The sequence below is a fragment of the Leuciscus leuciscus genome (assembly GCF_965113295.1).
Source record: "Leuciscus leuciscus genome assembly, chromosome: 13".
NCBI classification, from domain to species: domain Eukaryota; kingdom Metazoa; phylum Chordata; class Actinopteri; order Cypriniformes; family Leuciscidae; genus Leuciscus; species Leuciscus leuciscus.
The window spans coordinates 40,510,399-40,533,126 of NC_138737.1; the positions used below are offsets into that span (position 1 = coordinate 40,510,399).

The following is a 22,728-nucleotide window of genomic DNA, read 5'->3' on the forward strand; positions in this document are numbered from 1 at the left end:
ACTTTCAAACACTTCTGTCCTGATGTCTTCGAGGGGAGGGTCTATGGGTGAGTAAAGGTATGGGTTTTTCAGATCTTTCAATGTAATGGATAATAAGCTCATGTAATTTACATATGATCGAAACCGGAGACGACGGAGAAACACGGAGAGCATCAGCTTCAGTTTCTGCTCTGACAGACGCGAGATCAGCCAAACGCTGTGAGTGTGTGTTAGAAATCAGGAATGATGAGAGAACATTGTGTTTGGTACGTTTTTCATCTTCAAACCAAACTTGAGTCTTCAGTCGACAGTTTAAATCCCGTCTGGCTGTCGCTCTTCCCATAATGTTCCCGCATTAGACCAGTAGACGGAGAGAAGACGGTCTTTAGAGGCTGTTTGAACACATTCGGTCACATGAGCGTTTACACTGCGAAAGCAATCCGGTCGAATGTGTTTTCTACTAACTCTGGAAGTGGAGGAAACTGGACAAGCTCATCAGTGAGATGTGACCCAATTCCGATGTTTCGCTCATGTGACACAGATCGGATGTGTTCTATGACCGTGTAAACAGGAAAAAAACGCATGCATTCGGATATTTCGAGATCGGTTTCAGGCCTCACTCATATGTGGAAATAAATCAGATATAAATCAGATATGAGCCAATGCGACTGTCATGTAAACGGGCAGATCGGGTTTTCTGAGGCATTAGGCGACGTCTCCGCGGTTTAATGACGAGAGAAACCCGACACGCGTCTGCAACGGGACGGATGGACACGTCGTGTCGTCGTAGGAGAGGAATGTGGACACACGTGACACAACATATCAAAGGTTGGCTTGCTCATCCTAAAGTTTCGGACCCACTGCTCCTCGTTAAAGCCCGCCACAATATGCTCCCGCCAGTCCTGAGATCTCTCTCGCACACAATAACTGAAGCATATGCACAGGCTGCAATGATGGCACTTTTCGTCCTCCTTCGCCTCATAATCATGGTGATGTTTGGCGAACTTTGCATATATCGCAGAGCTAGCATCAAGCATATTTTGCGTTCATCCATCTGTGCAAGAGAATTTAACCATTTAAGCATGCACGATGTTTCAGATAGTATGGCAAGTGTAGACACATGAATCGGATATGGGTCACAATTGAAAGAACGTGTAAACGGACGGTCAAAAAAATCGGATATAGGCAAATAATCAGAATTGGGCATCAAGACCTGCAGTGTAAACGAGACCTTAGACCCGTTTACTCCTGTATTTAGAGTCGTCCACTCGTGATCCGATCGACCGAAACGCATCTTAATACCAGGTGTAAAAATGGCCAAGGTGTCCGTTATCTGATTGGCTTGAGTAGATGGTGGTGAAGTCCAGATATTTGTGGATCTTCCAAAGACGCCGCACTCATATTATTTATGAATGGGAGAAAGTGCAAAGCGCAAAATGGCCGTCTAAAGTGAACACACTTTCTTTCAAAGGGAGTTAAATTGTTTCCAAGTGGTGCTCACTGCAGAGCCAAGTTACGTCCAGCTCCGTCTCTCTGGACGTCATGGGTGGAGTTTGAGCTAGTCCAGCTCCACCTGTGCTATTTAGGGTTAGAATAGGGTTATGATCAAGCGGCAACCTTCCTGTCTCTCTCTTGAAACCAACACTGAAGTGACTTAAACTGCAATTCACCGACTGGCCACTAGAGACAGGCTCCAAAAGAGAGTCAATCCCATAGAAAAACAAATGTTTGCAGAAAAACATTATGTAACTGTGAGGGGGGTGATTTTTTTAAAAACTCATCCATTTAAATTATATTAAGCCTTAAAGTTCTGCATAATTAAGGGCGTGGCCACTTGAGTGACAGGTGGATTGCCGCTGATGTCACTACTAGCCGTTCGTCTGCTGTCTGTTAGCGTCACGTCACCTCAGCTAATCCATCTCACTGCACATTTTCGTTTATCCGGGAGTGACGTGCTGCCAAGATGGCGACGTACGGCTCTGAAAAATGCTCTTCAGAAACACTACGAGTGACGCCACGGATACTAAGTCCATATTTTATTTTAAAATGTATGGTTATGGTTATGGTTTGGGTGTGGCTGGACGTCAAGCTCCACCCATTGGCTCTAATTCCTTTTCTAACTGTATAAACGTGCAGCACACACACACACATACGTTACTCACCCGTCGTGTGTGGTTGCTGGACTGCAGGAATGATGAGATGATGAGGACGGTCTCGACAGGTGTGTCAGTGCAGATCCCTTTAGAAAGTGTTTCTGGCACAGATGCTCTCAGCTGACGCTCCTGCGGGACGCCACCTCTCCTCGCGACCACTGGACAGTTCAGCCCGCACTGCATTCTGGGGGATTTACAACAGTGAATACTTTATAACCGGTACTTTGAGTTCATCATATTTAATTTCATATTAAAGCAATAGAACTTAAATTACATCCAGGTTTTTAGCAACCAAGCGCATGAGGGTAGATCACATAATTAAATCACATCTCCTTCACTTGATTTCATTGGTATATTTAATACACTATGAGAAGTGAGAACTTCTTGACTACACATACTTCACTCCACTGACCGCCGTCATCTACTCTCGCCTACTTTCAAGACATCTCTAATGAGCCTGGTGGTTTGTAGTTGATGACCACAAGATCATGTGAACTGCAAACCGATGCTTCCCTATTAGTCTTGTTAGATGAACCACCTGACAAACTCAAATTCTCTACGGCTGCATCCGAAATTGCATACTTCCCTACTTTATAGTAGGTGAAAAACAAGAGTAGTGTGTCAGTATTCACAATACTCATAAAAGAGTACCTGGATGACTGACTACTTCTGAAGTGGGCATTCGATGGACACTTTACTATCCCATGAGGCAACGGGAGAGGATTTATGAATGACACTGAAGCGACGCAACTGATGCTAGTAGATCACATGATAATGTGATGATAATGATAATGACAACATGGTGGATATAGTACTTATTCAGCTATACTAGTAGTTATTCAAAATAAGTACTGATTGAAATTAAATATATTAATTTTAAAGGTCATGAATAAATCATAAATTTTTCTACATATAAGTTGGAGTAAAGATTTAAAGTCTTTGTCTCGATTAAGTTCCAGCATTATTTAGTAGATTCCTTCAGGAGCAAATGACAAGAAAATTACACTTTAAACTCTGGCTTCCTGATTACAGCTTTATCATGTAATCATTCACAGAACTAAATCAGTATTAGGTGACATCACGCTTTCTTTTTCAGAAGGAAGTCTGATGTAATATTTTGTTCTCTTTGTCCCACCTTTACCTTTGTCTTTTTTTTTTATCATTGATCGTGTTAAACTGTGTAAAAAAAAGTGACTCAACTACTGAAAAGACTCAACTCTTCTTTTCTGTTTTTAATTATTAACATTTATTTAACTATGTTAACATTACATTTTCAATGTTCTTTCAACCAATAGTGATCTAGAATCAACACTATTATCTAACCTATAACGATTGATTTTTTTTGTGGAATTTCAGCATTTTCAACATTTAACATATCATATTGTAACATTGTTTCAATCATATGACCATTGATTGTTTTATGTTAACTTGCATTGATTTATAAGCATTGATTTTCAACATACTTTCACTTTCAGCATTAACTGAGGGTACAAAAGTGATGATGAACAAACAGCACTTTGATGTTAGTTCAGTTCCACTAACGTTGATGCATCAACATTGACTTTCAGAATTGTTTCAGTGTTTACTTGAAATCTGGGATATGATCAGTGAATGAAAACAGGGTTCATGAGAAGACCAGGATAAAACTGCTGCAAGATAATGGAGAAATACATTTTATTAATTATTAAGGATTCACATTTGGAAATACAAACAAAATATATTTATAGGAATGTTTCAGTAAGTTCGTTTTTACGATAAATCATGTTAATGCTGAAACTATGGTGTGCTGTTTTAAATCACTTGACAACTTTTAAAAGTAGTATAATCTGCATTCTCATGAGGTCTGTAGGTCTGAACACTGCTATTGGAAACACCTGAGCCGTAATAAGTAGAACGCAGAAGTAGAAGTGCAAGTAGTCCGTTTTAAAGTCTTTTGAGTAAAAGATAATGCTATAATGGATAATGCAAATGCTACAATAAGATATAAGCGGGCCACCTGACCATAGGATCTCAGGACAATTCAACTGAAACGGCGAACGCCGATTTGTGCAGCGTGATAGTATGGCCAGTTACGCAGTACTTGTAACTCGCAACAGAGGTAACGTTAGTAACCGAGTACGTTCCCTATTGATACGGTTCACTCGTACTGCATCGCTAGATGCTATGGGAATCCAATCCAATAGCGCAATGCTATAACTGCAGAACAAATATCGTTCTAAGACCCTAGCCCAAGACACTTGAGGATAAGGGCCCTTTAGGCAGCAAGGCTAAGATAGGCTGAGGTATTCGCCTGAGACTAAGAGGCTTAGACCACTAGGCCGGAGCACCGAGGGAAAGAGTTCTAGTGGGTTGAGCTCGCATAGAGGTCAAAGCCCAGCTAGACAGATAGGACCCGTGCTTGAAGAGCAGGGACGTCTAAATTATAAAAACTGGCGAAGGTGGACGGCGAGGACCAGCCGGCCGCCACACAGATGTCGCCAATGGATTTTCCCTGGAGGAGGCCATGCCTCTAGTGGAGTGGGCCTTCACTCTGATGGGGCATTGGAGGCCCAATGAAGCTTAAGCTAACGCAATTGCATCCACTTTCCCGTTGGATAATCTTTGCTTCTTAACCAGATGCCTTTTGGTGCGGCCCCAAAGCACACGAAGAGGTGCTCTGACTGCCTGAACTGGGCAGAGCACTCGATTTATACTCTTAAGACCCAAACCAGACAGAGTAAGTGCAACACTTGATCATCCTCTGAAACGGGAAGAGCAGAGAGAGTAATGACCTGTGCTCTGAACGGAGTGGAGAGCACCTTAAGTACATAGCCGTTCCTTGGTTTAAAGACGACTTTACAGTCGTATTCAACAATATTATTGATCTGCCGTCATTGACACCATTATATGAGAACTGAACTGAGCTGGACGATGACATCACGGTTTTCTCCAGAGTGGCTATATATATATAAATGGACTAAATTAATAACTTTTTTACAGCAAAAATTAACCATCACTGAACTTACTTAAGCTGTTTTTGTTGTTTTAATTGTGCTTTATAAATAAATTAAATGAATGAAATTAATGAATAAGCTGGACTGTGACGCTATTTTCTTCTAGAAACAAACTTTGTTGCATTATTTTCCTGTTATCTCTGTAAAGCTGTATAAGCTGTATAAACCATATATAAAGAAAGGTGACTTGACTTGACATTCATTTCGTGAATGTGCCCGTGCCAGAGACGGTCCGAATGGAAGGACAGTATACTGATAAGCACCCACTTGAACGCGAATCTCAAAAGGTCTGTGATGGGGAGCTATCTGGATGTGAAAGTTGGCATCTTTCAGATCCACTGAGAATAACCAATCCCCTGGCCATACTTGCTAGAGGATTTGTCTCAATGTTAGCATCTTGAATGGGCATTTCATCAAGGCACAGTTAAAGATGTCAGAGATCGAGGATGGTTTCTCCCAAGGTTTGTTTCTCCATTCTGTCACCTAATGGAGTTTAGGTTCCTCTGGTGTGCCTAGTTGGGGACAATATTCAGCAATATTACTGATTCGACTGCACTGACACTATTGGATGAGAACTGAACTGAGCTGGACGTTGAAATCACTGTTTTCTACAGAGCTGCTTTATAGATGTTCACTGCTTCACTCGCTAGATCGAAAATCCAACATGGCGGCCATATGCAACTAGCCCATTGTAAACAGAATAATATTTTGCGCTGGTGTGGATGTTAATATAGTTATCTTTACAGTTATCGTTCTTGGTGTGAATGTGATTAAGTGTGTGCACACACACATTCTCTGTTTTTTAATAGTAGTGAATTAAGTTCTTACTTTTTTGCTGGGGATTTACATTTGGTCGCATCAGTGTCGGCAAACCTAACCCACACACAGAGCGTTGCATCAGCCATTCAGTGCTGTGTAAAAGTGGCATTGTGTTGAGCTGAATCACATCAATGCAGGCAGTGTGACAGCACCTCTGTGGGCCGAGATCCAGTGCGTTCTGGAGAGGAGAGGAGGGTGACACAGCTACAGACTGTCCGACACATGCTCTTCTAATGGCTGGCATCTATATAGTGCTTGACATTAGTTCTGTATACAGATATTTATTGTCTAAGTTGTGCTATAGTCAAGGAAAACCAGGCAACCTAAGCCCAACATTTCTCCATGTCTGTGTGTCTGTGTGTGTGTGTGTGTGTGTGTGTGTGTATCTATATATCACTGTCAGACTATTAGGTGATAAATAACATTAGATTGCCATTTCTGTAGTGAGAAATTATTAGGTAATTTATGGAAAAAGTATAATATCCTTTTAGAGTATGTGATATTGCTCGCTTCAGTGCATCTGTGAGATTTTGCAGAAACACTTTGTTTTGTTGGTCACAGCAGAATTTTGGTTATGGCTCAGTCAAGCATCATAGAGGAAGAAATATTACAACGATTAGAAAAACAATAAAATTGTGCAGATATTACTGCCAATGTTACTAAATAAATTAGTTACCAATGTTTTTCATCATTCATTTTAAGTCATTTGTTGGCACGATTTGTTATTAGTTAATTACATTTAAATTTTTGTGAATAAGACAAGACATTTTAAATCATTCATGGAGAAATGTAAATGATTCAAAGCGATTCGCACAACTTTTATATGTTTAATGGATTCGTTGTAACAGCTCAAGCTAAAACAAACACATTTGGTTTTAAAAACAAATATGGAAAATAAGATACTCAACACAAAATATATTACTGTCAGACCACATGCTTATTAGCTTTTACTCAATTGCAAAATTTAATTATGACATTTCAAATGCAGTACTGAAAATAAATCGTATAGAATTTGATGTTTACCCATTATTGTTTCTAAAAAGGCAATTGTACAGCAGAATAAAGAAACAAGAAGTTGTACAGTACTCACATGGGTCATGCAGTTCCCTCTCTGGTGTGTGAACGTACGGGTGATCTGACACTGACCATCAGTCAACCCACTGTGACTGTGGACCATTGACAATAATGTGTGTGTGTGTGCGTGCGTGCGTGTGTGCATGTGTGTGTGTGTGTGTGTGTGCGTGCGTGCGTGTGTGCATGTGTGTGTGTGTGTGTGTGTGTGTGTGTGTGTGTGTGTGTGTGTGTGTGTGTGTGTGTGTGTGTTTGTGAGAGAGAGTGAGAGTGTTTTCTGCTTTTGTTCACAAGGTAGATATAGCAATATACAGTATACCATATTGGTAACACTTTACAATAAGGTTCATTAGTTAACATTAGTTAACAGGAACTAAGAATGAAAAATACTTCTTCAGAATTAATTAGTTAATCTAGTAATCTAGTAGTTTATCTAAATTAATATTAATTTCAACATTTACTAATATTTTATTAAAATCAAAGGTTGTATTTGTTAAAATGAGTTAATGCACTGTGAACTAACATGAACAAACAATGGACAGCTGTATTTTTATTAACTAACATTTAACAAAGATAAATAAATACTGTAACAAATGTATTGCTCATTTGTTAGTTCATGTTAGTTAATACATTAACTAATGTCAACTAATGAACCTTATTGTAAAGTGTTACCAACATATTTGTTATCAATTGTGCATAATACATACTTCTGGTTAAACATTTTATTGTGAAATTTCTGTAATTTCACAGCAGAACTTCTCTAGTATATAATGCACTCTTAGAGGTTTCTTGAAAAATCTATAGTACTTTTCTGGCAATTTTAGTCAAGATTTTCTAATTGCACTTTACAATAACTCGTTTACTGTAAAACTGTACGCTAAAATATACAGTAAACAAACGACATCATACTGTGTTTCTCAGTGCATATGACGGCACCCAGCATGCAATGCAGGACGAATAGATTATGATGTGGAGGTTTTTGCTACTTGTTGGTTTTATCTGTGCTCCTGAACTTTTGCAGTTTGTGTTGTTTGTTTATTTAGTAATATTCAGAGTTTAACTTTCTTTTTTTTCTTTTTTTTTTTAGTGTCACCGTTGTTGTGTTTTGAATATCGAGTATTAATGTCACATATTTCAAAGATGTATCTCAGCAGTTGCTTCACTATTGTGAAAAACATCCATTTACAAACAGTTCTTCGACATTAGTTACTCAGGGTGTCCCACAGGGCTCTGTGCGAGGGCCTCTTCTGTTTAGCCTTTAGCCTCTTGAAGAGATTATTAGAAAGTATGGTATGTGTTTTCATTGTTATGCTGATGACAAATAAATTTATGTCAGCATGCACCCTGATCTTAACTTCACAATTAAAGACCTAACTAACTGTTTGTAGTAAATAAAAGCATGGCAGCAAGACAACTTTCTTAAACTAATGAGATAAAAATGGAAATGGTGGTATCTTGTTGGTATGTGTCAGCTGAATCAAATTCTGTATTTCCATTGCTTCAGGTGTGGAAGCTTGGTGTTATCATTGACGCACAATTGACATTTGATGGCCATATTACCATAAACAAAAAATAACCATAGAATTGTGTGTATTTAATAAGTTTAAGTTGGGATTGAATAGGTTGGTTTAAAGTGTTTATTTGAATTGTATTTATAACATTGAAGGGCAAGAAAAAATCAGGACCTGGATTAAAAGGAAACCTGTGTGTGTGTGAAACAACCTGGACTTTTTGAAATTTGCCCCATTTACTTACTAAGTAAATATTTTTTTTGTGTTAATAGAAATTATACCACAAATGCTATCGATTGAGCTGAACATGTACTGAACCTGGAATATTTCTTTTACTCTGATCACAACTATAAAGTTATATCTTTGTCTTATGTGGACTTTTATGTTATTTCCTGTTCTGGGCCATGTTTTGTAGTCCTTTGTAGTTTTTCTTGTTGATTAGTTATTTGATTGTTCCCAGGTGTGTCTTGTTTTACTCCTTGTGTATTTAAACCCCAGTGTTTCTCATGTTCCTTGTCTGCTGTTGTACTTCATGGATGTTGTGTACTCTTTATCTCGTGTTTGAAATCTCCTGTTTCTTGCCTGGATTGATAAATAGATTGCTGGGCAACGATTAATCACATCCAAAATAAAAGTTTGTGTTTACATAATATATGTCTGTGTATTGTGTATAATTATTTTGTATATAAATTCACACACACACATGCATGTATATATTTAAGATTTTGTGTTTATTTATATAAAAAATATTTATATTTAAATTATGTTTAAACATACTGTATACAGGCAAATATTTCTTAAACATAAACATGCATGTGTGTGTATTTAATTATACACAGTACACACATATATTAAGTAAACACAAACTTTAGTTTTGGATGCGAGTAATCGTTGCCCAGCATTTTTTTTTTTAAATAGTCACTGCATTTGGATCCTCCTCTCTGTCAATTCTGAACTCATAACTTATATACTGTATGTAATGCATATTGCATGTACTTTGTAAACTTTGATAAATCCAGCAACTATTTTGATCTCATTAAATCATTCATAAAATAGATGTAATTATTTACTAATTGAAAGTTTGACAGTCTTTAGTACAATGTAAAAACATGTTTTGAAGTCAACTTTGGGCAAATCTGTGTATGATACAGTAAGTGGGACCTTATTGAATATTTACATCATAACATGATGTCTTAAAAAATGATATTCCAGTATTTAATGAAAGGATGGCTCCGTATGCATCTACAGAAGTTTGGATGAATCCTGAAGATCCTCTGAAGAAGCGCCTCTGAAAACAAAAAAAAACAAAAAAACTAACAAACAAAACATTAATAAATATTTCAAGCAGCTTGTTGAATCAGTTCTCATTGATGTAACTAGAATGAATGCACGTCGTTTTATGATGAGAAATTGCCTTGTTCAAATTTGAGCATGTCATGTGGGGAAACTATTGTCCAGCAGATGGCAGTACCATCCCAGCAATATCTAAAGATAAATTACTGCACAAGTATTTATGATTGTACCCTGTACAGGTTAACCTATTAAAAAATAAAACATTAAATGATAAACAGTTCCATTGGTATGTATTTTGAATAAATAAACTGAATAAATAAAGCAGGCAGGCACTCTTCAGATAGGCAGGAATAAGATCTTCTCACATAAACATCTGTACACAATTAATAATCAAAATAAATGCTCAGGCAGGCCGGAGAAATAACATTCTCTTTTGTGACGATGATGACTAGATAAAGCCGTAATTCTTATATCAACCTCACTTTCTTCTGTACGCCTGTAGGTTACAAAGATTTTCCTATAATGTTGAATCTTTTATATATAAAGTTTATTCATTCTCTGTAACTCATTCATGCAAACATTGTGATCTGAACATGTCTGAATGATGGCAACAGTATGTGGCAAAAGTGTGAGGATATAGCCTACTTATACTTTCTTAAGGTAAATATTTTGGTTCGACACCACATTAAATTAAAGCATGTCCAATGCATCTCCGGACTGATTAGACCATGTTATTTGGCAATTAATCAATCTTAAGATAGTGAATTGGAGGTTTGGAGCACATATAAAAAGAAGTTCTTATGAAGTTCTGTCCTTCCAATGTTTCTACTTCAATTTTTTTTGCTCCATCTTTTTCTTCTCTTTTGTATCTCTATACAAACATCTCTATGCTTTAGTAGAACTGCCACTTTTTTTTTTCAGGCTTGTGTTTGGTCCGTTCTTTCACATTGTTTGTGTTCAGATTTAGCTGAAGGTATTATACCTGTCCATTAAAAGCAAGTAAACAGCTGCGTCACTCTCCACTTACGAACCTAAAAAGCTTGAGAAGAAAAGACAGAAGCAGACGTGACAGCAAACATGGAGGAAAGAGATCAACAAAAACTTTACACAGAGATACACTGTATACATTTGCCAGGAATTTACAGGATGAAATAGTATTATTGTACAATAAATTACTGTAGTCAGAAGAAATTTACTATGAAATCAATGCAACAGCAGAATGATACTAACATCACAGTAATGTACAGTGCTGCTCGTTTTACTGTGAATTCACATTATATTCACATATGTCTTTAACCATGATGCTACTTCAAGATGTTATATTGTTCACCACTGTAACTATCAACCAACAAGTTTTTAAAAAATCCACAGCATAATCTGTGCATGCTGAAAAGTCTGTAAAATTACTGTGAAAGTTAATTATTACCCTGGAATATAATGGAATTTCACACTAAAATTTAATTAAGTGCTATTAGTAGCTAGATATGTCAGATTTTTTTTTTATAATTTCATTTAAAACGTGTGAAATGCAAAATATGATTAGTTTGTCAATAATATAAACTGCCAATCCCAACTATTATTTCATATCCGACTATACTGAAAAACAGTTGAAACCGCCTTGCATTGTCAATTCATTCATCAAAGTGAACGAGTCTTTGAAATTTCTAATTCTTGACATGAGAATCCGCAAAGGTGACGAGTGGAAGACGGTGTTCGTCACTCCATCAGGGCACTACGAGTACCAGGTTATGTCGTACAGGCTTTCCAACGCACCTTCCGTCTTCCAAGGGTTCATGAACGAGGTGTTCCGGGAATTCCTTCACCGCTTTGTCATCGTGTATATAGATGATATTCTCATCTATTTCCAGAACCTGGCCGACCACCGCCACCACGTAACGCAAGTCCTACAGAAGCCACCTCTTCTTGAAACTCGAAAAATGTGAGTTCCACCGTGACACAGTTCACGTCCTCGGGTACGTCATCGATCAACACGGCATAAAGATGGACCAGAGGAAGGTAGAGACGGTGGAGAACTGGCCACAACCCACTTCCATCAAGGAACTCCAACGCTTCCTGGGGTTCGCCAACTTCTACCGTCGATTCATCAATGGCTTCAGTAAACTCAGCTCATCACTCACCTCCTTACTGAACAATAGGGCCGAGTCTCTGTCCTGGAACTCTGAAGCTAACACCACCTTCAACCAACTTAAGAAAGCCTCCAGTACAGCTCCTACCCTCGTTCATCCCAATCCAGATCTCGCCTTCATCGTCGAGGTGGACGCCTCCACCAATGGGGTAGGAGCTGTGCTATCTCAGCGGCAGGGTGAGCCTCCCAAACTCCATCCATGCACCTTCTATTCTAAAAAACTGTGATGTCACGTACCGGTTAACCCTTCCTTCTTACTACAAAATGTATCCTTAATTTCACATCTCCCTACTCAAACCATTCACTAATCCTCTGGTTCCTTCTTCCCCAGGGTCTGGTGCTGAGGACGTACCTCCTCCTCCTGTGGACCCGTCCGAGGAGAACATCTATCGAGTCAACATTATCCTAGACTCCCGGCGACGGGGCGGGCTTTTGGAATACCTCGTCGACTGGGAGGGATTTGGCCCAGAGGAGAGGTCATGGGTCGCTCGTGATGACATTCTGGACCCTTCACTGCTGTACGACTTCCATAATGCTCATCCAGCCCCGAGAGGCCGTCCCCGTCCCCGTCCCCGTCCCATCAGGAGCTGGCTGTGGAGGAGGGAGTACTGTCACAGAGTCAACAACATCGACAGCACCAGACCTCTACACTCCAGTCACCAGAGTACTAATCACCATCACCTGTCACCAATCTTCACTGATCATCACCCAGCACTATATAACTCTTTCCACTGCAGTTCACAATTGTCTGGTCTCGTCGTTCCCTCAAAGAACACTTACCTGACTCCTTACCTGGATGATACCTACCAGAACGATTTACCTTCAGTCATCTGCTTCCTTCATCCGTCTTCAGTCATCTGCCTCGATCTCCATTTCCGAACCTGCAACAGATAAGACCATTACTCATCCAGATATCCATCCTGAACACTATATTCATCAGTTGCTCACCTGCTTCCATCGTTGCGATCACATACTTCTGCAAATAAACCTGTTGATTACTTTACCTGTGTGAATCCTTCTGTTTCATGACACACTTTGTGAAAAGGAAGATGTTCACCTATATTTGGCTGTAATGTCTTTCTTCAGAATAATTCGGTGTTACACAAACATTTCTTTTCTTTTTTTCGCTTCAGTAGCCTCTAAATTGTAATGAAGACATGTGCATTTTCTGTGAAGCTGATATGTATGATATGTATTGTGAAAGTGCAATACAAATAAATGTGAATTGTATTTAATGGAATTGTCACAAACAAGTGTTATACACATATCCGAAAGGATCTAAACATACAGGCTTAGAAGACAGGCTGTTTTTCTCTGCAACAGCAGAGACATAATGGAAAACATTAGTGTTAGCGGATGGCTCTCTATCTTATTGAGTCTACACACACACACACACACACACACACACACACACACACACACACACACACACACACACACACACACACACACACACACACACACACACACACGATCCCTGTGGCTCTCTCCAATTACAGTCTCCTTGCCGCCTCCCTGGTGTTAATGGGGAAGAGGCTGGTGAGGGTGAGGGATGGAGACTGCAGACCCCCATCGATCTCAGGTGAGTGTGTGTGTGAACCCCGGGAGCCGCGGGCCGTGCCGTGCTGCAAATCACCGGAGGATGACGCGTTCTCCCTCGTTCTCTTTTCCACACGCACATATCAGTCCTCATATATATATCCAGCCTTTGCTCTGTGTTTATGTAACTCAGCCCTTAAGTGTCTACATGCTAGGCTGAGATCCCAGTCAAGATGCTTTTGAAAGCTAATTGAGTGCCTCTTAGAAGCGGATACAATGTCTGTCACTTCACAGCTTAATTGAAGCTTGCACAAAGATGCGCATCTATGCCACCCTAGACACTTCTGCATCATATTTCATCTGCTCCTCTGCAATTAACAGTCAACATCCAAATCTTTGATTGTATCACAATGGGAGAGTTTATAAGCAGACATCTGACACAGCTGTGAAAGTTTATTTCTATAGCGCTTCATACAATACAGATTGTTTTAAAGCAGCTTCATGACAGAATCAATGGTGCAAGCTTCATCATATATGAGACAAATTCACATTTTGCTTTAAAGCAGCTCTAAAAAGACAATAGAGTAGACCAATAGTATAGACTATATGTACAGCTAGATATAAATACTATAATTGAATGAGTCGTGTTCAACCAAGTCTCTACCTTTCTTACACAGAACAACCTCCTGGACAACAACCAGTGTGGTTTCAAAAGCGGCCACTGAACTGCTCTTGGCTATTGAAGCTCTGTGGCTGACAAAAGCAGTTTCCAAATCCTCAGTACTTGTCTTGCTGAATCTGTCTGCTGCATTTGACACAGTTAACCACCAGATTCTCCTGTCATCCCTCAAGACAAAGGGCATCTCAGGAACCACACTCCAATGGTTCAAGTCTTATCTCTCAGTAGGTCCTTCAGGGTGTCGTAGAGGGGTGAGGTGCCTCAGGGCTCAGTGCTGGGACCGCTTCTCTTCTCCATCTACATCTCATCACTAGGATCTGTTATTAAGAAACATGTTTTTTCCTATCACTATTATGCTGATGACACACAACTCTACCTCTCATTCCAGCCGGAAGATCCAACAGGAGCTGCTCGCATCTCAGCCAGCCAGACAGAACTACTTGTGGTCTCGACCAACCGATCACTTCATCACAACTTCTCCATTCAGCTGGGTTCGTCAACCATTACTCCCTCCAGGACAGGAACTTTGGAGTTGTGACTGATGATCAGTTGAACTTCACAGACCACATTGCTTTAATGGCCCGGTCCTGCAGATTTGCCATATACAATATTAGGAGGATCAGGTCCTTCCTATCAGAGCTACAAAACTCCTTGTCAAAGCTCTTGTTCTATCCAGATTGGACTTTTGTAATGCTCTCTCCTTCCAGCATCACTGTCAACCCTACCCCTAAACCTACCCCTCACAGAAAACTTTCTGCATTTTTACATTAAAAAAAAAGCCCATTCTGTATGATTTATAAGCTGTTTTCCTCATGGGGATCAAAAAATGACCCACAAAGGACAAGGATTTCAGATATTGCCATTTGTGGCGTCATTTGGTCACCAAAACATAGGGTTTACCAGGATGGACACACACACACACACGGACACACGGACACACACACACACACACACACACACACACACACACACACACACACACACACACACACACACACACACACACACACACACACGGGTTCACTCACACACACACACACACACACACACACACACACACGGACACACACACACACACGGACACACACACACACACACACACACACACACACACGGACACACACACACACACACACACACACACACACACACACACACACACACACACACACACACACACACACACACACACACGGACACACACACACACACACACACACACACACACACACACACACACACACACACACACACACACACACACACACACACACACACACACACACACACACACACACATTTTTACCTTTGTGTAACCGCGCACCCAGGTCCTACTCAAGGCCTTGAACCCGGGTCTCCGGCGTGGGAGTCAGCGTTTCCCAGGGTTTTGTGGGATTGTCTGCACTCATCTCTTTCTTAGCTGCTACTTTAAAGCTTTGGTAAAGCAATGAGAAAGTTTGTTATATTATAGAGTTATATGTTTGAGTCTTGTACCAGGAAACATTCATTATGGAAAGTAAAGCATTGCATGACTTTTGATCTTTGAAGGGTAGAGCAGAGCAATAATGGTCAGAGGAAGAAAAACAGAGAAAAACATAAAACAAGTGTTGTTCGTTTCCAAAAGGAAACGATGAAGGCCAACGCACTTTCTTCAGTAAGGCTATGAAAGAGATTCATGAAAAATAAAAGTCATCAACAGACGCTCAGAATAAGCTTCAGAAAATGTTGCTTGTCTACCTTAAAATAAATATTATAAGCTGGTTCATTTCATATATTATTTATTTGTTCACATATATGAATTATATGTGGTTTGCTCTTTTTGTAATCCTGTTACTAAAATGTGACATGTATTGTGTTAGGTTTGTGATTTTCTGCCAATATCAAATAGAAAACAATCTGCTGAATTATTTTGTCGCTGTTTCACTCTGAAATCATGATACAGCAGTAAAAGAAAAAGAGAATTTATTGAACAAATTAAAACATGAGCTAAAACTGAAAGAAAACCCATCAGACAGTGTGTGTCAAATGTTGGCTTACTCACGGTCCTATTTTAAGCAATTGTTCACTTGACATTCACTTGAAATCAAATTACAACCAAGAAATGCTTTTTCTTCCTCAAAATGAATGATGGCGAAATCATCCTTTAAAGTGTTAAAACTGACGGTGTTACAAGGTTCACTCTCTTCAGATCCGCTGGAGGTGTAACAATAGGTTGTCATACCGTTTTCTCTGACAAACAGTTATTCCACGCCTGTAGTGCTTCATTAAGGTAAGAAAGACTTGCAATTATTTAGACATGCTAATAAGCTTGGTCTTACCGGAATAAGATCCGTCCCACACAGATACACAACCACTCTTTTAAATATACACTGAAACTGCACATGCATTAGTGAATCATCAAAGTTACATATAATATGACTCAGGCAACTGATATCAAGATGTGCTTTTCCGGTAACACTTTATAATACTGTTTCTTCATGAGTAACGAATGAGTAACGCACTATTAACATTCTTGTAACTACTATTAGCTAACAAGAAACTCTGATTAATGAATTAGTGAGTAATAGCGCTCAGATGAATGTGGTAGTTCACTATTAGCTAATCAGTAACTACTATTTTTTTCATACCTCCCAGAGAACTACTATATACAGGTTCATAATTAACATGAATAATGCATAATTTATAATAAAAGGTAACGTTAACCCACTAGTAATGACTCAAGTGTTCCTACATCCTTCTAAAGGAACTACTAATAATTTGGATCAGTTTTCTAAAGAGAAAAACATGATAAGTACCTAATATTGACTGAAGTCATTGTACGCTTTTGAGATTTTAAGGTTTTGGATAGTAATTCCTTCCGATAGATTTAGTAACTAGTGTGTTCCCATGATCTTCACTTGAGAATACTGATCCAAATAAGTAGTAGTTTCTTTCTTCTGAATCATTACTGTCCAAAACCTTACAAAAATCTAAAAATTTACAATGACTTCAGTCAATATTAGGTAGTTATCAAGCTTTTCACTTTAGAAAACTGATCCAAATTATAACTAGTTCCTTTAGAAGAATGTAGTACAACTTGAATTATTACTAATGGGTTACCATTACCTTATAATATACATTATGCATTGTTAATATTAATTATGAACCTGTATATAGTAGTTCTTGAGATACTGTATGAAAAATTGTAGTTACTGATTAGCTAATAGTGAACTACCACATTCAACTGAGCGCTAATACTCACTAATTAATTAATCAGAGTTTCTTGTTAGCTAATAGTAGTTACTAGAATGATAAGAGTGCGTTACTCATTCGTTCCTGTGATGTTATTCATCAATGAAGGAACAGTATTACCGCTTTTCCTTTTCTGTTGCTCAATCTTTTCCTATAATTCCATTGTGCTCTTCTTTCCACACTGGCTCATTTAGCATTTTCCTCAAGAGTTTTCCCAGATTTACGTCAGTATTCAGTTCATGCTCAGAGCCACGGAGGGCTGAAAAGGTCACGACCTCCTCGCGTTTGCTAGTCGTGACATCACCGTGAGGAGCTGCATGCCAATGAGGCTAATTGCTGTGTGTGTGTGTGTGTGTGTGTGTGTCTTCTTATTAGCATACTCGACGACAGCAACAAAGAGAGGCGAGATGTCTGCTGTGCCCTCATTTACATAGCATATGTTAACAGAACGTTAGCTGTTAACTTCGACCAGCTTTGAACAGAACGTTTCCAAACAGAACACATAACTTTGGTGTCGTAGCCTACATTCATTATGGGAATGTAGAGAATCGTATAGCACTTTCCAGGGATAGTTCCTTAATGGGCATTTGCAGAGACGCCTGGAGTTTGGAGGAAGATGAACATGTGCAGACCTCCTCTGTCTGGACTGATCATATGAACGGGAAGTGTACATCACTCCCAGGGAACAAAAACAGCTTCTTAGAACGTTTTGCTAACGTTCCAATTAAGTTTTGAAAACACTATTTCTGAATGTTCTCTGAACATTTCTTGGTTCCACGAACGTTAAAGGAACATGAACATTCCATTTAATCCTTCTTCAGACACTATGGGAATGTTACTTTTGAATGTTCTAACAACATTTTGAAACAAGAAGTAACATTTTAAACGTGTTAGACAAACATTTTATTCTTCTGCCTGTTTTATTTCTGTTTCTAATGTTTTGAAATAAAGAGGTTTTTTCTTCTTCTGGCAAATATGTGTTTGAAAAAAAGTTCCTGGGACAAATTGTTCCAGGTAATTTCAGTGGAAACGTGGTTTATGGTTCTTTTTATACAGTTTAAGGAAGATATGAAATTGATGATACCACAATAACAAACTGGTGTGTGAAAGAAAATATGTATGACTTTTTTTTCTGTCCAAAATAACATCAACAGCCACCTTGTAAACACATGATACTAAACCCCTGTTAACTGTTAGGAAATTAAACAGTTAAACCGCTAACCAGTCAATCTGATCGAAACTCATGATTTTCACATGTTTGTTTGTAAAATACATTAGACGGTTCAGTGGCCATAGGTGATCCTGACTGGTTTACAGTTAATCTTTAGCTTCAACACTTTGTTTTTTGATAAATATTATGTATACTTACCGGCCACTTTATTAGGTACCGCTTCCGCACCGCGTTTTGGACACATAATAGGCATGTCACTTTTTTCACAAATTCACATTTCTGTTGTTTACACATAGACGATAACGGTGTCGTTTTCAAAATCTTGCACTTTGAAACCTGTTTTCAAAAGTTTACATTTTCAGGCCACCAAAACACTGTTGTCGTGTTAGTGATTGGCCAAAACACTTTTTTAATTTTTTTATTTTTAGTCGGAAATACTGTCGTGTAAACAGCCCCTAAATACCTGTTAACATTTGTGTTGTCTGGAATTTTGTTTAGTTTACTACTATAACTGAACTACTACAACAAAGCTCATAGTCAAATGATGACATAAAACAGGAACACAAAAACAATCCAGAAAAATCCAGCATCAGTTCAACCCAATTTGGATTGTTTTAAAAACATTAGGATTCCCACGAATCACGCACCTGCAACGCTTCTGTGAACCAAGAAAAACAGAAATAAAGCAGTAAAAGGAATAAAATAAATAGGACTAAACGAAATATATTTCACTTTATGAAATTCTTTCACAGGGTTTGAAATTAACACCGGACAAATGTGGGTGAAAATCAACTGTGGCGAGTAACGCTGTCGAATCACTGGCCATTTTGGCTGGTTACTTATTAGGTTTACTCACTTTGCTGGGGAAGTTCGTGTTAGCCAAATCTGTAAGCCAATACTCAACTCGTGAGTCATCACGATATATTAAATAGAGTGTATTCTGCAGAATCTGCTCATATCTGGCTCACTTGAACACACTCGTCACTACACAACAAATAACGGCGCGCGCTTGTTCATTTGCATTGAAGCAAAAGCGAAGATTAAAAAGCATTTAGTTAACAGAAAAGATGTTATTTTCCAACGTCCCACATTTTTTGATGTTCTTTGTACTGTATTGATCTGTCCACAAAATACACTTTTGGTGATGAGGATGAAATAGGAAGAGAAAAAACACCAGGGTGACAGGATTTTGTCTGAATAAGAAATTAATGACATCCAAATGATATATATATACATACATATATATATATATATATATATATATATATATATATATATTTCTTCTTTTTTCTTTGTATTTTAGCTAGTAGAAGTTATGAATGGCCGGTAACTTAAAAATTTAGAAGCCAAATTGGCCGGTGAGTGAAAAACGTAATTTCAAACCCTGCACTTAATTAACAGATTAACAAAAAAAAACTATGCGATCAGTTGTAGTTGGCAATAGGCTGCTACGCTTGTTTTTGTGACACTTGTGTATTTTGTGATGCATTGTAGTTTTCTTTGTATCTTCATTAAATCCAACTGATCGTGTTAGAAACACAGAGTTAGGACTAGTGTGAAAACTTGTCAAAAAGGTGAACCCAAATGCAGAAATCCAGATGACAGTTCTGGGAAATGTCTTCAAATCTTTTATTTGATGAAAAGGAACGTCCAAACTTTCCTAGGATAAATCCAAAAAGTAAACTCCGAAAAACTTCCAAAAATAGTTTGACAACAGTTCCAAAAAGTAAATCCCAAAAGTCCACAAAGTAAATCCAGAGGGAATTTGAAAAAAAGTTCACAAAGAAGATCTGTGAGTACTCCAAAAATTTCAAAGAGCAAAAGTCAATTAAACTAAACAAAGGAACCATACCAGGTACACAAAGTAGATTTAGATAACTCCAAAAGAGGCACAGCAAGAGAACGACCTAGACCTGGTCATGACACTGGAAACACTGGGAAAAGTGCTCAGGAGAAACAGGGAACAAGGCACAGGTGACAACAATAAGACACAATGACAGAGATTGAAAACCAACAAGAGATGCAATGGGAGCCTCTAGTGGCCAAACATAAGTCTAAAACCCTGACAGATTGAGCAGGTGCCTCATGCACACACACATATCATATATACTACGGTTGCAGTGAAACTGTATGCACCTCTCTCATTCGGCTCAAATCCAAATATGTTTCTATATTTGCCACGTAACGTTTGGTTGCTAAATTATTAATTATATAAACAAGGCTTTGTAATTCACTCATGTTCCAAATCAATCAATCTATCTATCTATCTATCTATCTATCTATCTATCTATCTATCTATCTATCTATCTATCTATCTATCTATCTATCTAGAGCCAATTGGATAAATTATTCAGCTATAATTGTGTGGGTGTGTTGGTATGAATGTCAGAGTGTGGTTTGTATGTTTATGTGTGTGTGCGTATGTTTGCTTGTAATATTTGAGAGAGAAAAACTCAACTGCAAACCACAAACCCAACCACTGTGTGTACCGGTGGAGCTTTGCTGGCATCTGAAGGGGAAAATGATGGTACTGCACCCAAACTAAATCTTACTGAAAGCTTTATATATATATATATATATAGAGATGTCAACCTCAAATTTGGAACAACTTATGATTTCTGGCTTTGATTTTCTAGCAGTTTCATATTTTATATAAAAAAAAAGTTCATAAAACATTTTCATAAACTTAAACCTCTATAACTTTTTTGTTTAACTTCTAAAACATTTTTACGGCAACAATTATTTGCCAAGGGTCTTGTTTAAAATGAGACCAAACTTAAGTCTGTGCTCCCAAGCTTCAAAATGATATGACAGGTTTTGGACGTGAAAATTTTTGTCCTCAATGGACCCATTTGTAACTTTTTTTAAATTATCTGTAAATATTATCAGCAGTATTTCAGATAATGTGTTATGTTGTAAAGGCTACTGGATGGAGTAATAAACAGACAAAATGAATTACAGGTTAGGTTAATCATTGAAATTAACGAGCTTAATGAATTCCTCACGACAATTAAGAGCGTTTAAATATCGCTGCAATCAGTGTAGATGATTGAGAGAAGCTGTTGAGCATTAAACAGTGGTAGAGCTTCACAGAAGTTCTGTGGGGTTTCTGAAAGAGACGCTTGTTTGACATTTAGTGTTGGATGATCTCTCTTCATGGCTGTGAGGGAGATTTGTGTTTGGAAAGGGCTCATTTTAGCCCTTTTCCTCTTTGCTGTTGAGGGACAGAGATCAGGACCGTAAGTAAACGTGTTTTGAAGTGAATGAAAGTGTCCTTCTGTCTGTTTTAACCTGATTCCTCAAAGTTTATGCATTTCTCAACAAAATGACTGTGTAGTCTCTAGTATGACATCATGACAACTACTTCTGTGATTATACACTTGCATGATTCTATGTTCTGATCTGACTTATGATTTCCTACTAAGCGTCTGACTGATGTTTCCACAGAGCCTTCTTGGTGACGTTCCCTGCTGTGATTGAGTCCGGTTCTGATGCCAAATTGTGTGCGAGTCTTTTAAAGCCCAATGAGAGTCTCAAGATGACGGTTTCTTTGCTTTATGATAAAGATAGGACAACTCAACTTGTGCAGCAGAGCTCTCTGACAGAGTTTCATCGTTGCTTTAGTTTCAAGGTCTGTCATTGTGCAGCACATGCAGTATTTTTGTCTTTTCTTTTGTTTAATAACACTTCTCTACAGGCTCCTCTAGTAGATGCGGAATCTGTGCAGACGCTTAAGGTGCAAGTTCAAGGGAAGGTCTTCAAAATGACAGAAGAGAGGAAAGTCATGTTCAGATCTTACCTACCTTTGACCTTCATCCAGACAGACAAGCCCATCTACAATCCAGGACAAATGGGTGAGCTGTGAATGACCCTTGGTTGAATATTAGAAGTGATCAGAACTTGTAGTGTAATAGATCTTCTACATGTTCAAGTGCATTATGTAATGGATGTAAGTTCTTATCGGTTTTCCCTTTTGCAGTGAATTTCAGAGTTTTGACCATGAATGCCAAATTTGTGCCCCTTGATCAAATGGTATGTCTGTATCTTGTCACATCCATTGATTTTAATGGTATACAAGTTAAATGCAGGTTGTTAAAATCAGCATTTATGTAATTTAAGTGTCTTTTATTTGTGTCTTACAGT

General features: G+C 38.4%; 2 protein-coding genes across 3 annotated transcripts in view; one reads left to right on the forward strand and one right to left on the reverse strand.

Annotated features, from left to right (window-relative positions):
• tmcc1a (transmembrane and coiled-coil domain family 1a) overlaps window positions 1–6,110 on the reverse strand; it is a 76,231-nt gene extending 70,121 nt beyond the window's left edge. For both annotated transcript variants that reach the window (XR_014211236.1, XM_082188750.1), the window contains exons 1-2: window positions 5,954–6,110; window positions 2,142–2,316 (exon numbers count right to left, since the gene is read on the reverse strand). Coding sequence is in view for 1 of the 2 variants with exons in the window: in XM_082188750.1 (XP_082044876.1) it covers window positions 2,142–2,316; window positions 5,954–6,030 (252 nt within the window). In the remaining variant the exon portion in view is untranslated. The remainder of the gene's footprint in view (window positions 1–2,141; window positions 2,317–5,953) is intronic.
• Window positions 1–22,728, forward strand: part of LOC309512978 (uncharacterized protein) — a 58,336-nt gene that overhangs the window by 20,693 nt on the left and 14,915 nt on the right. The window lies entirely within an intron of this gene.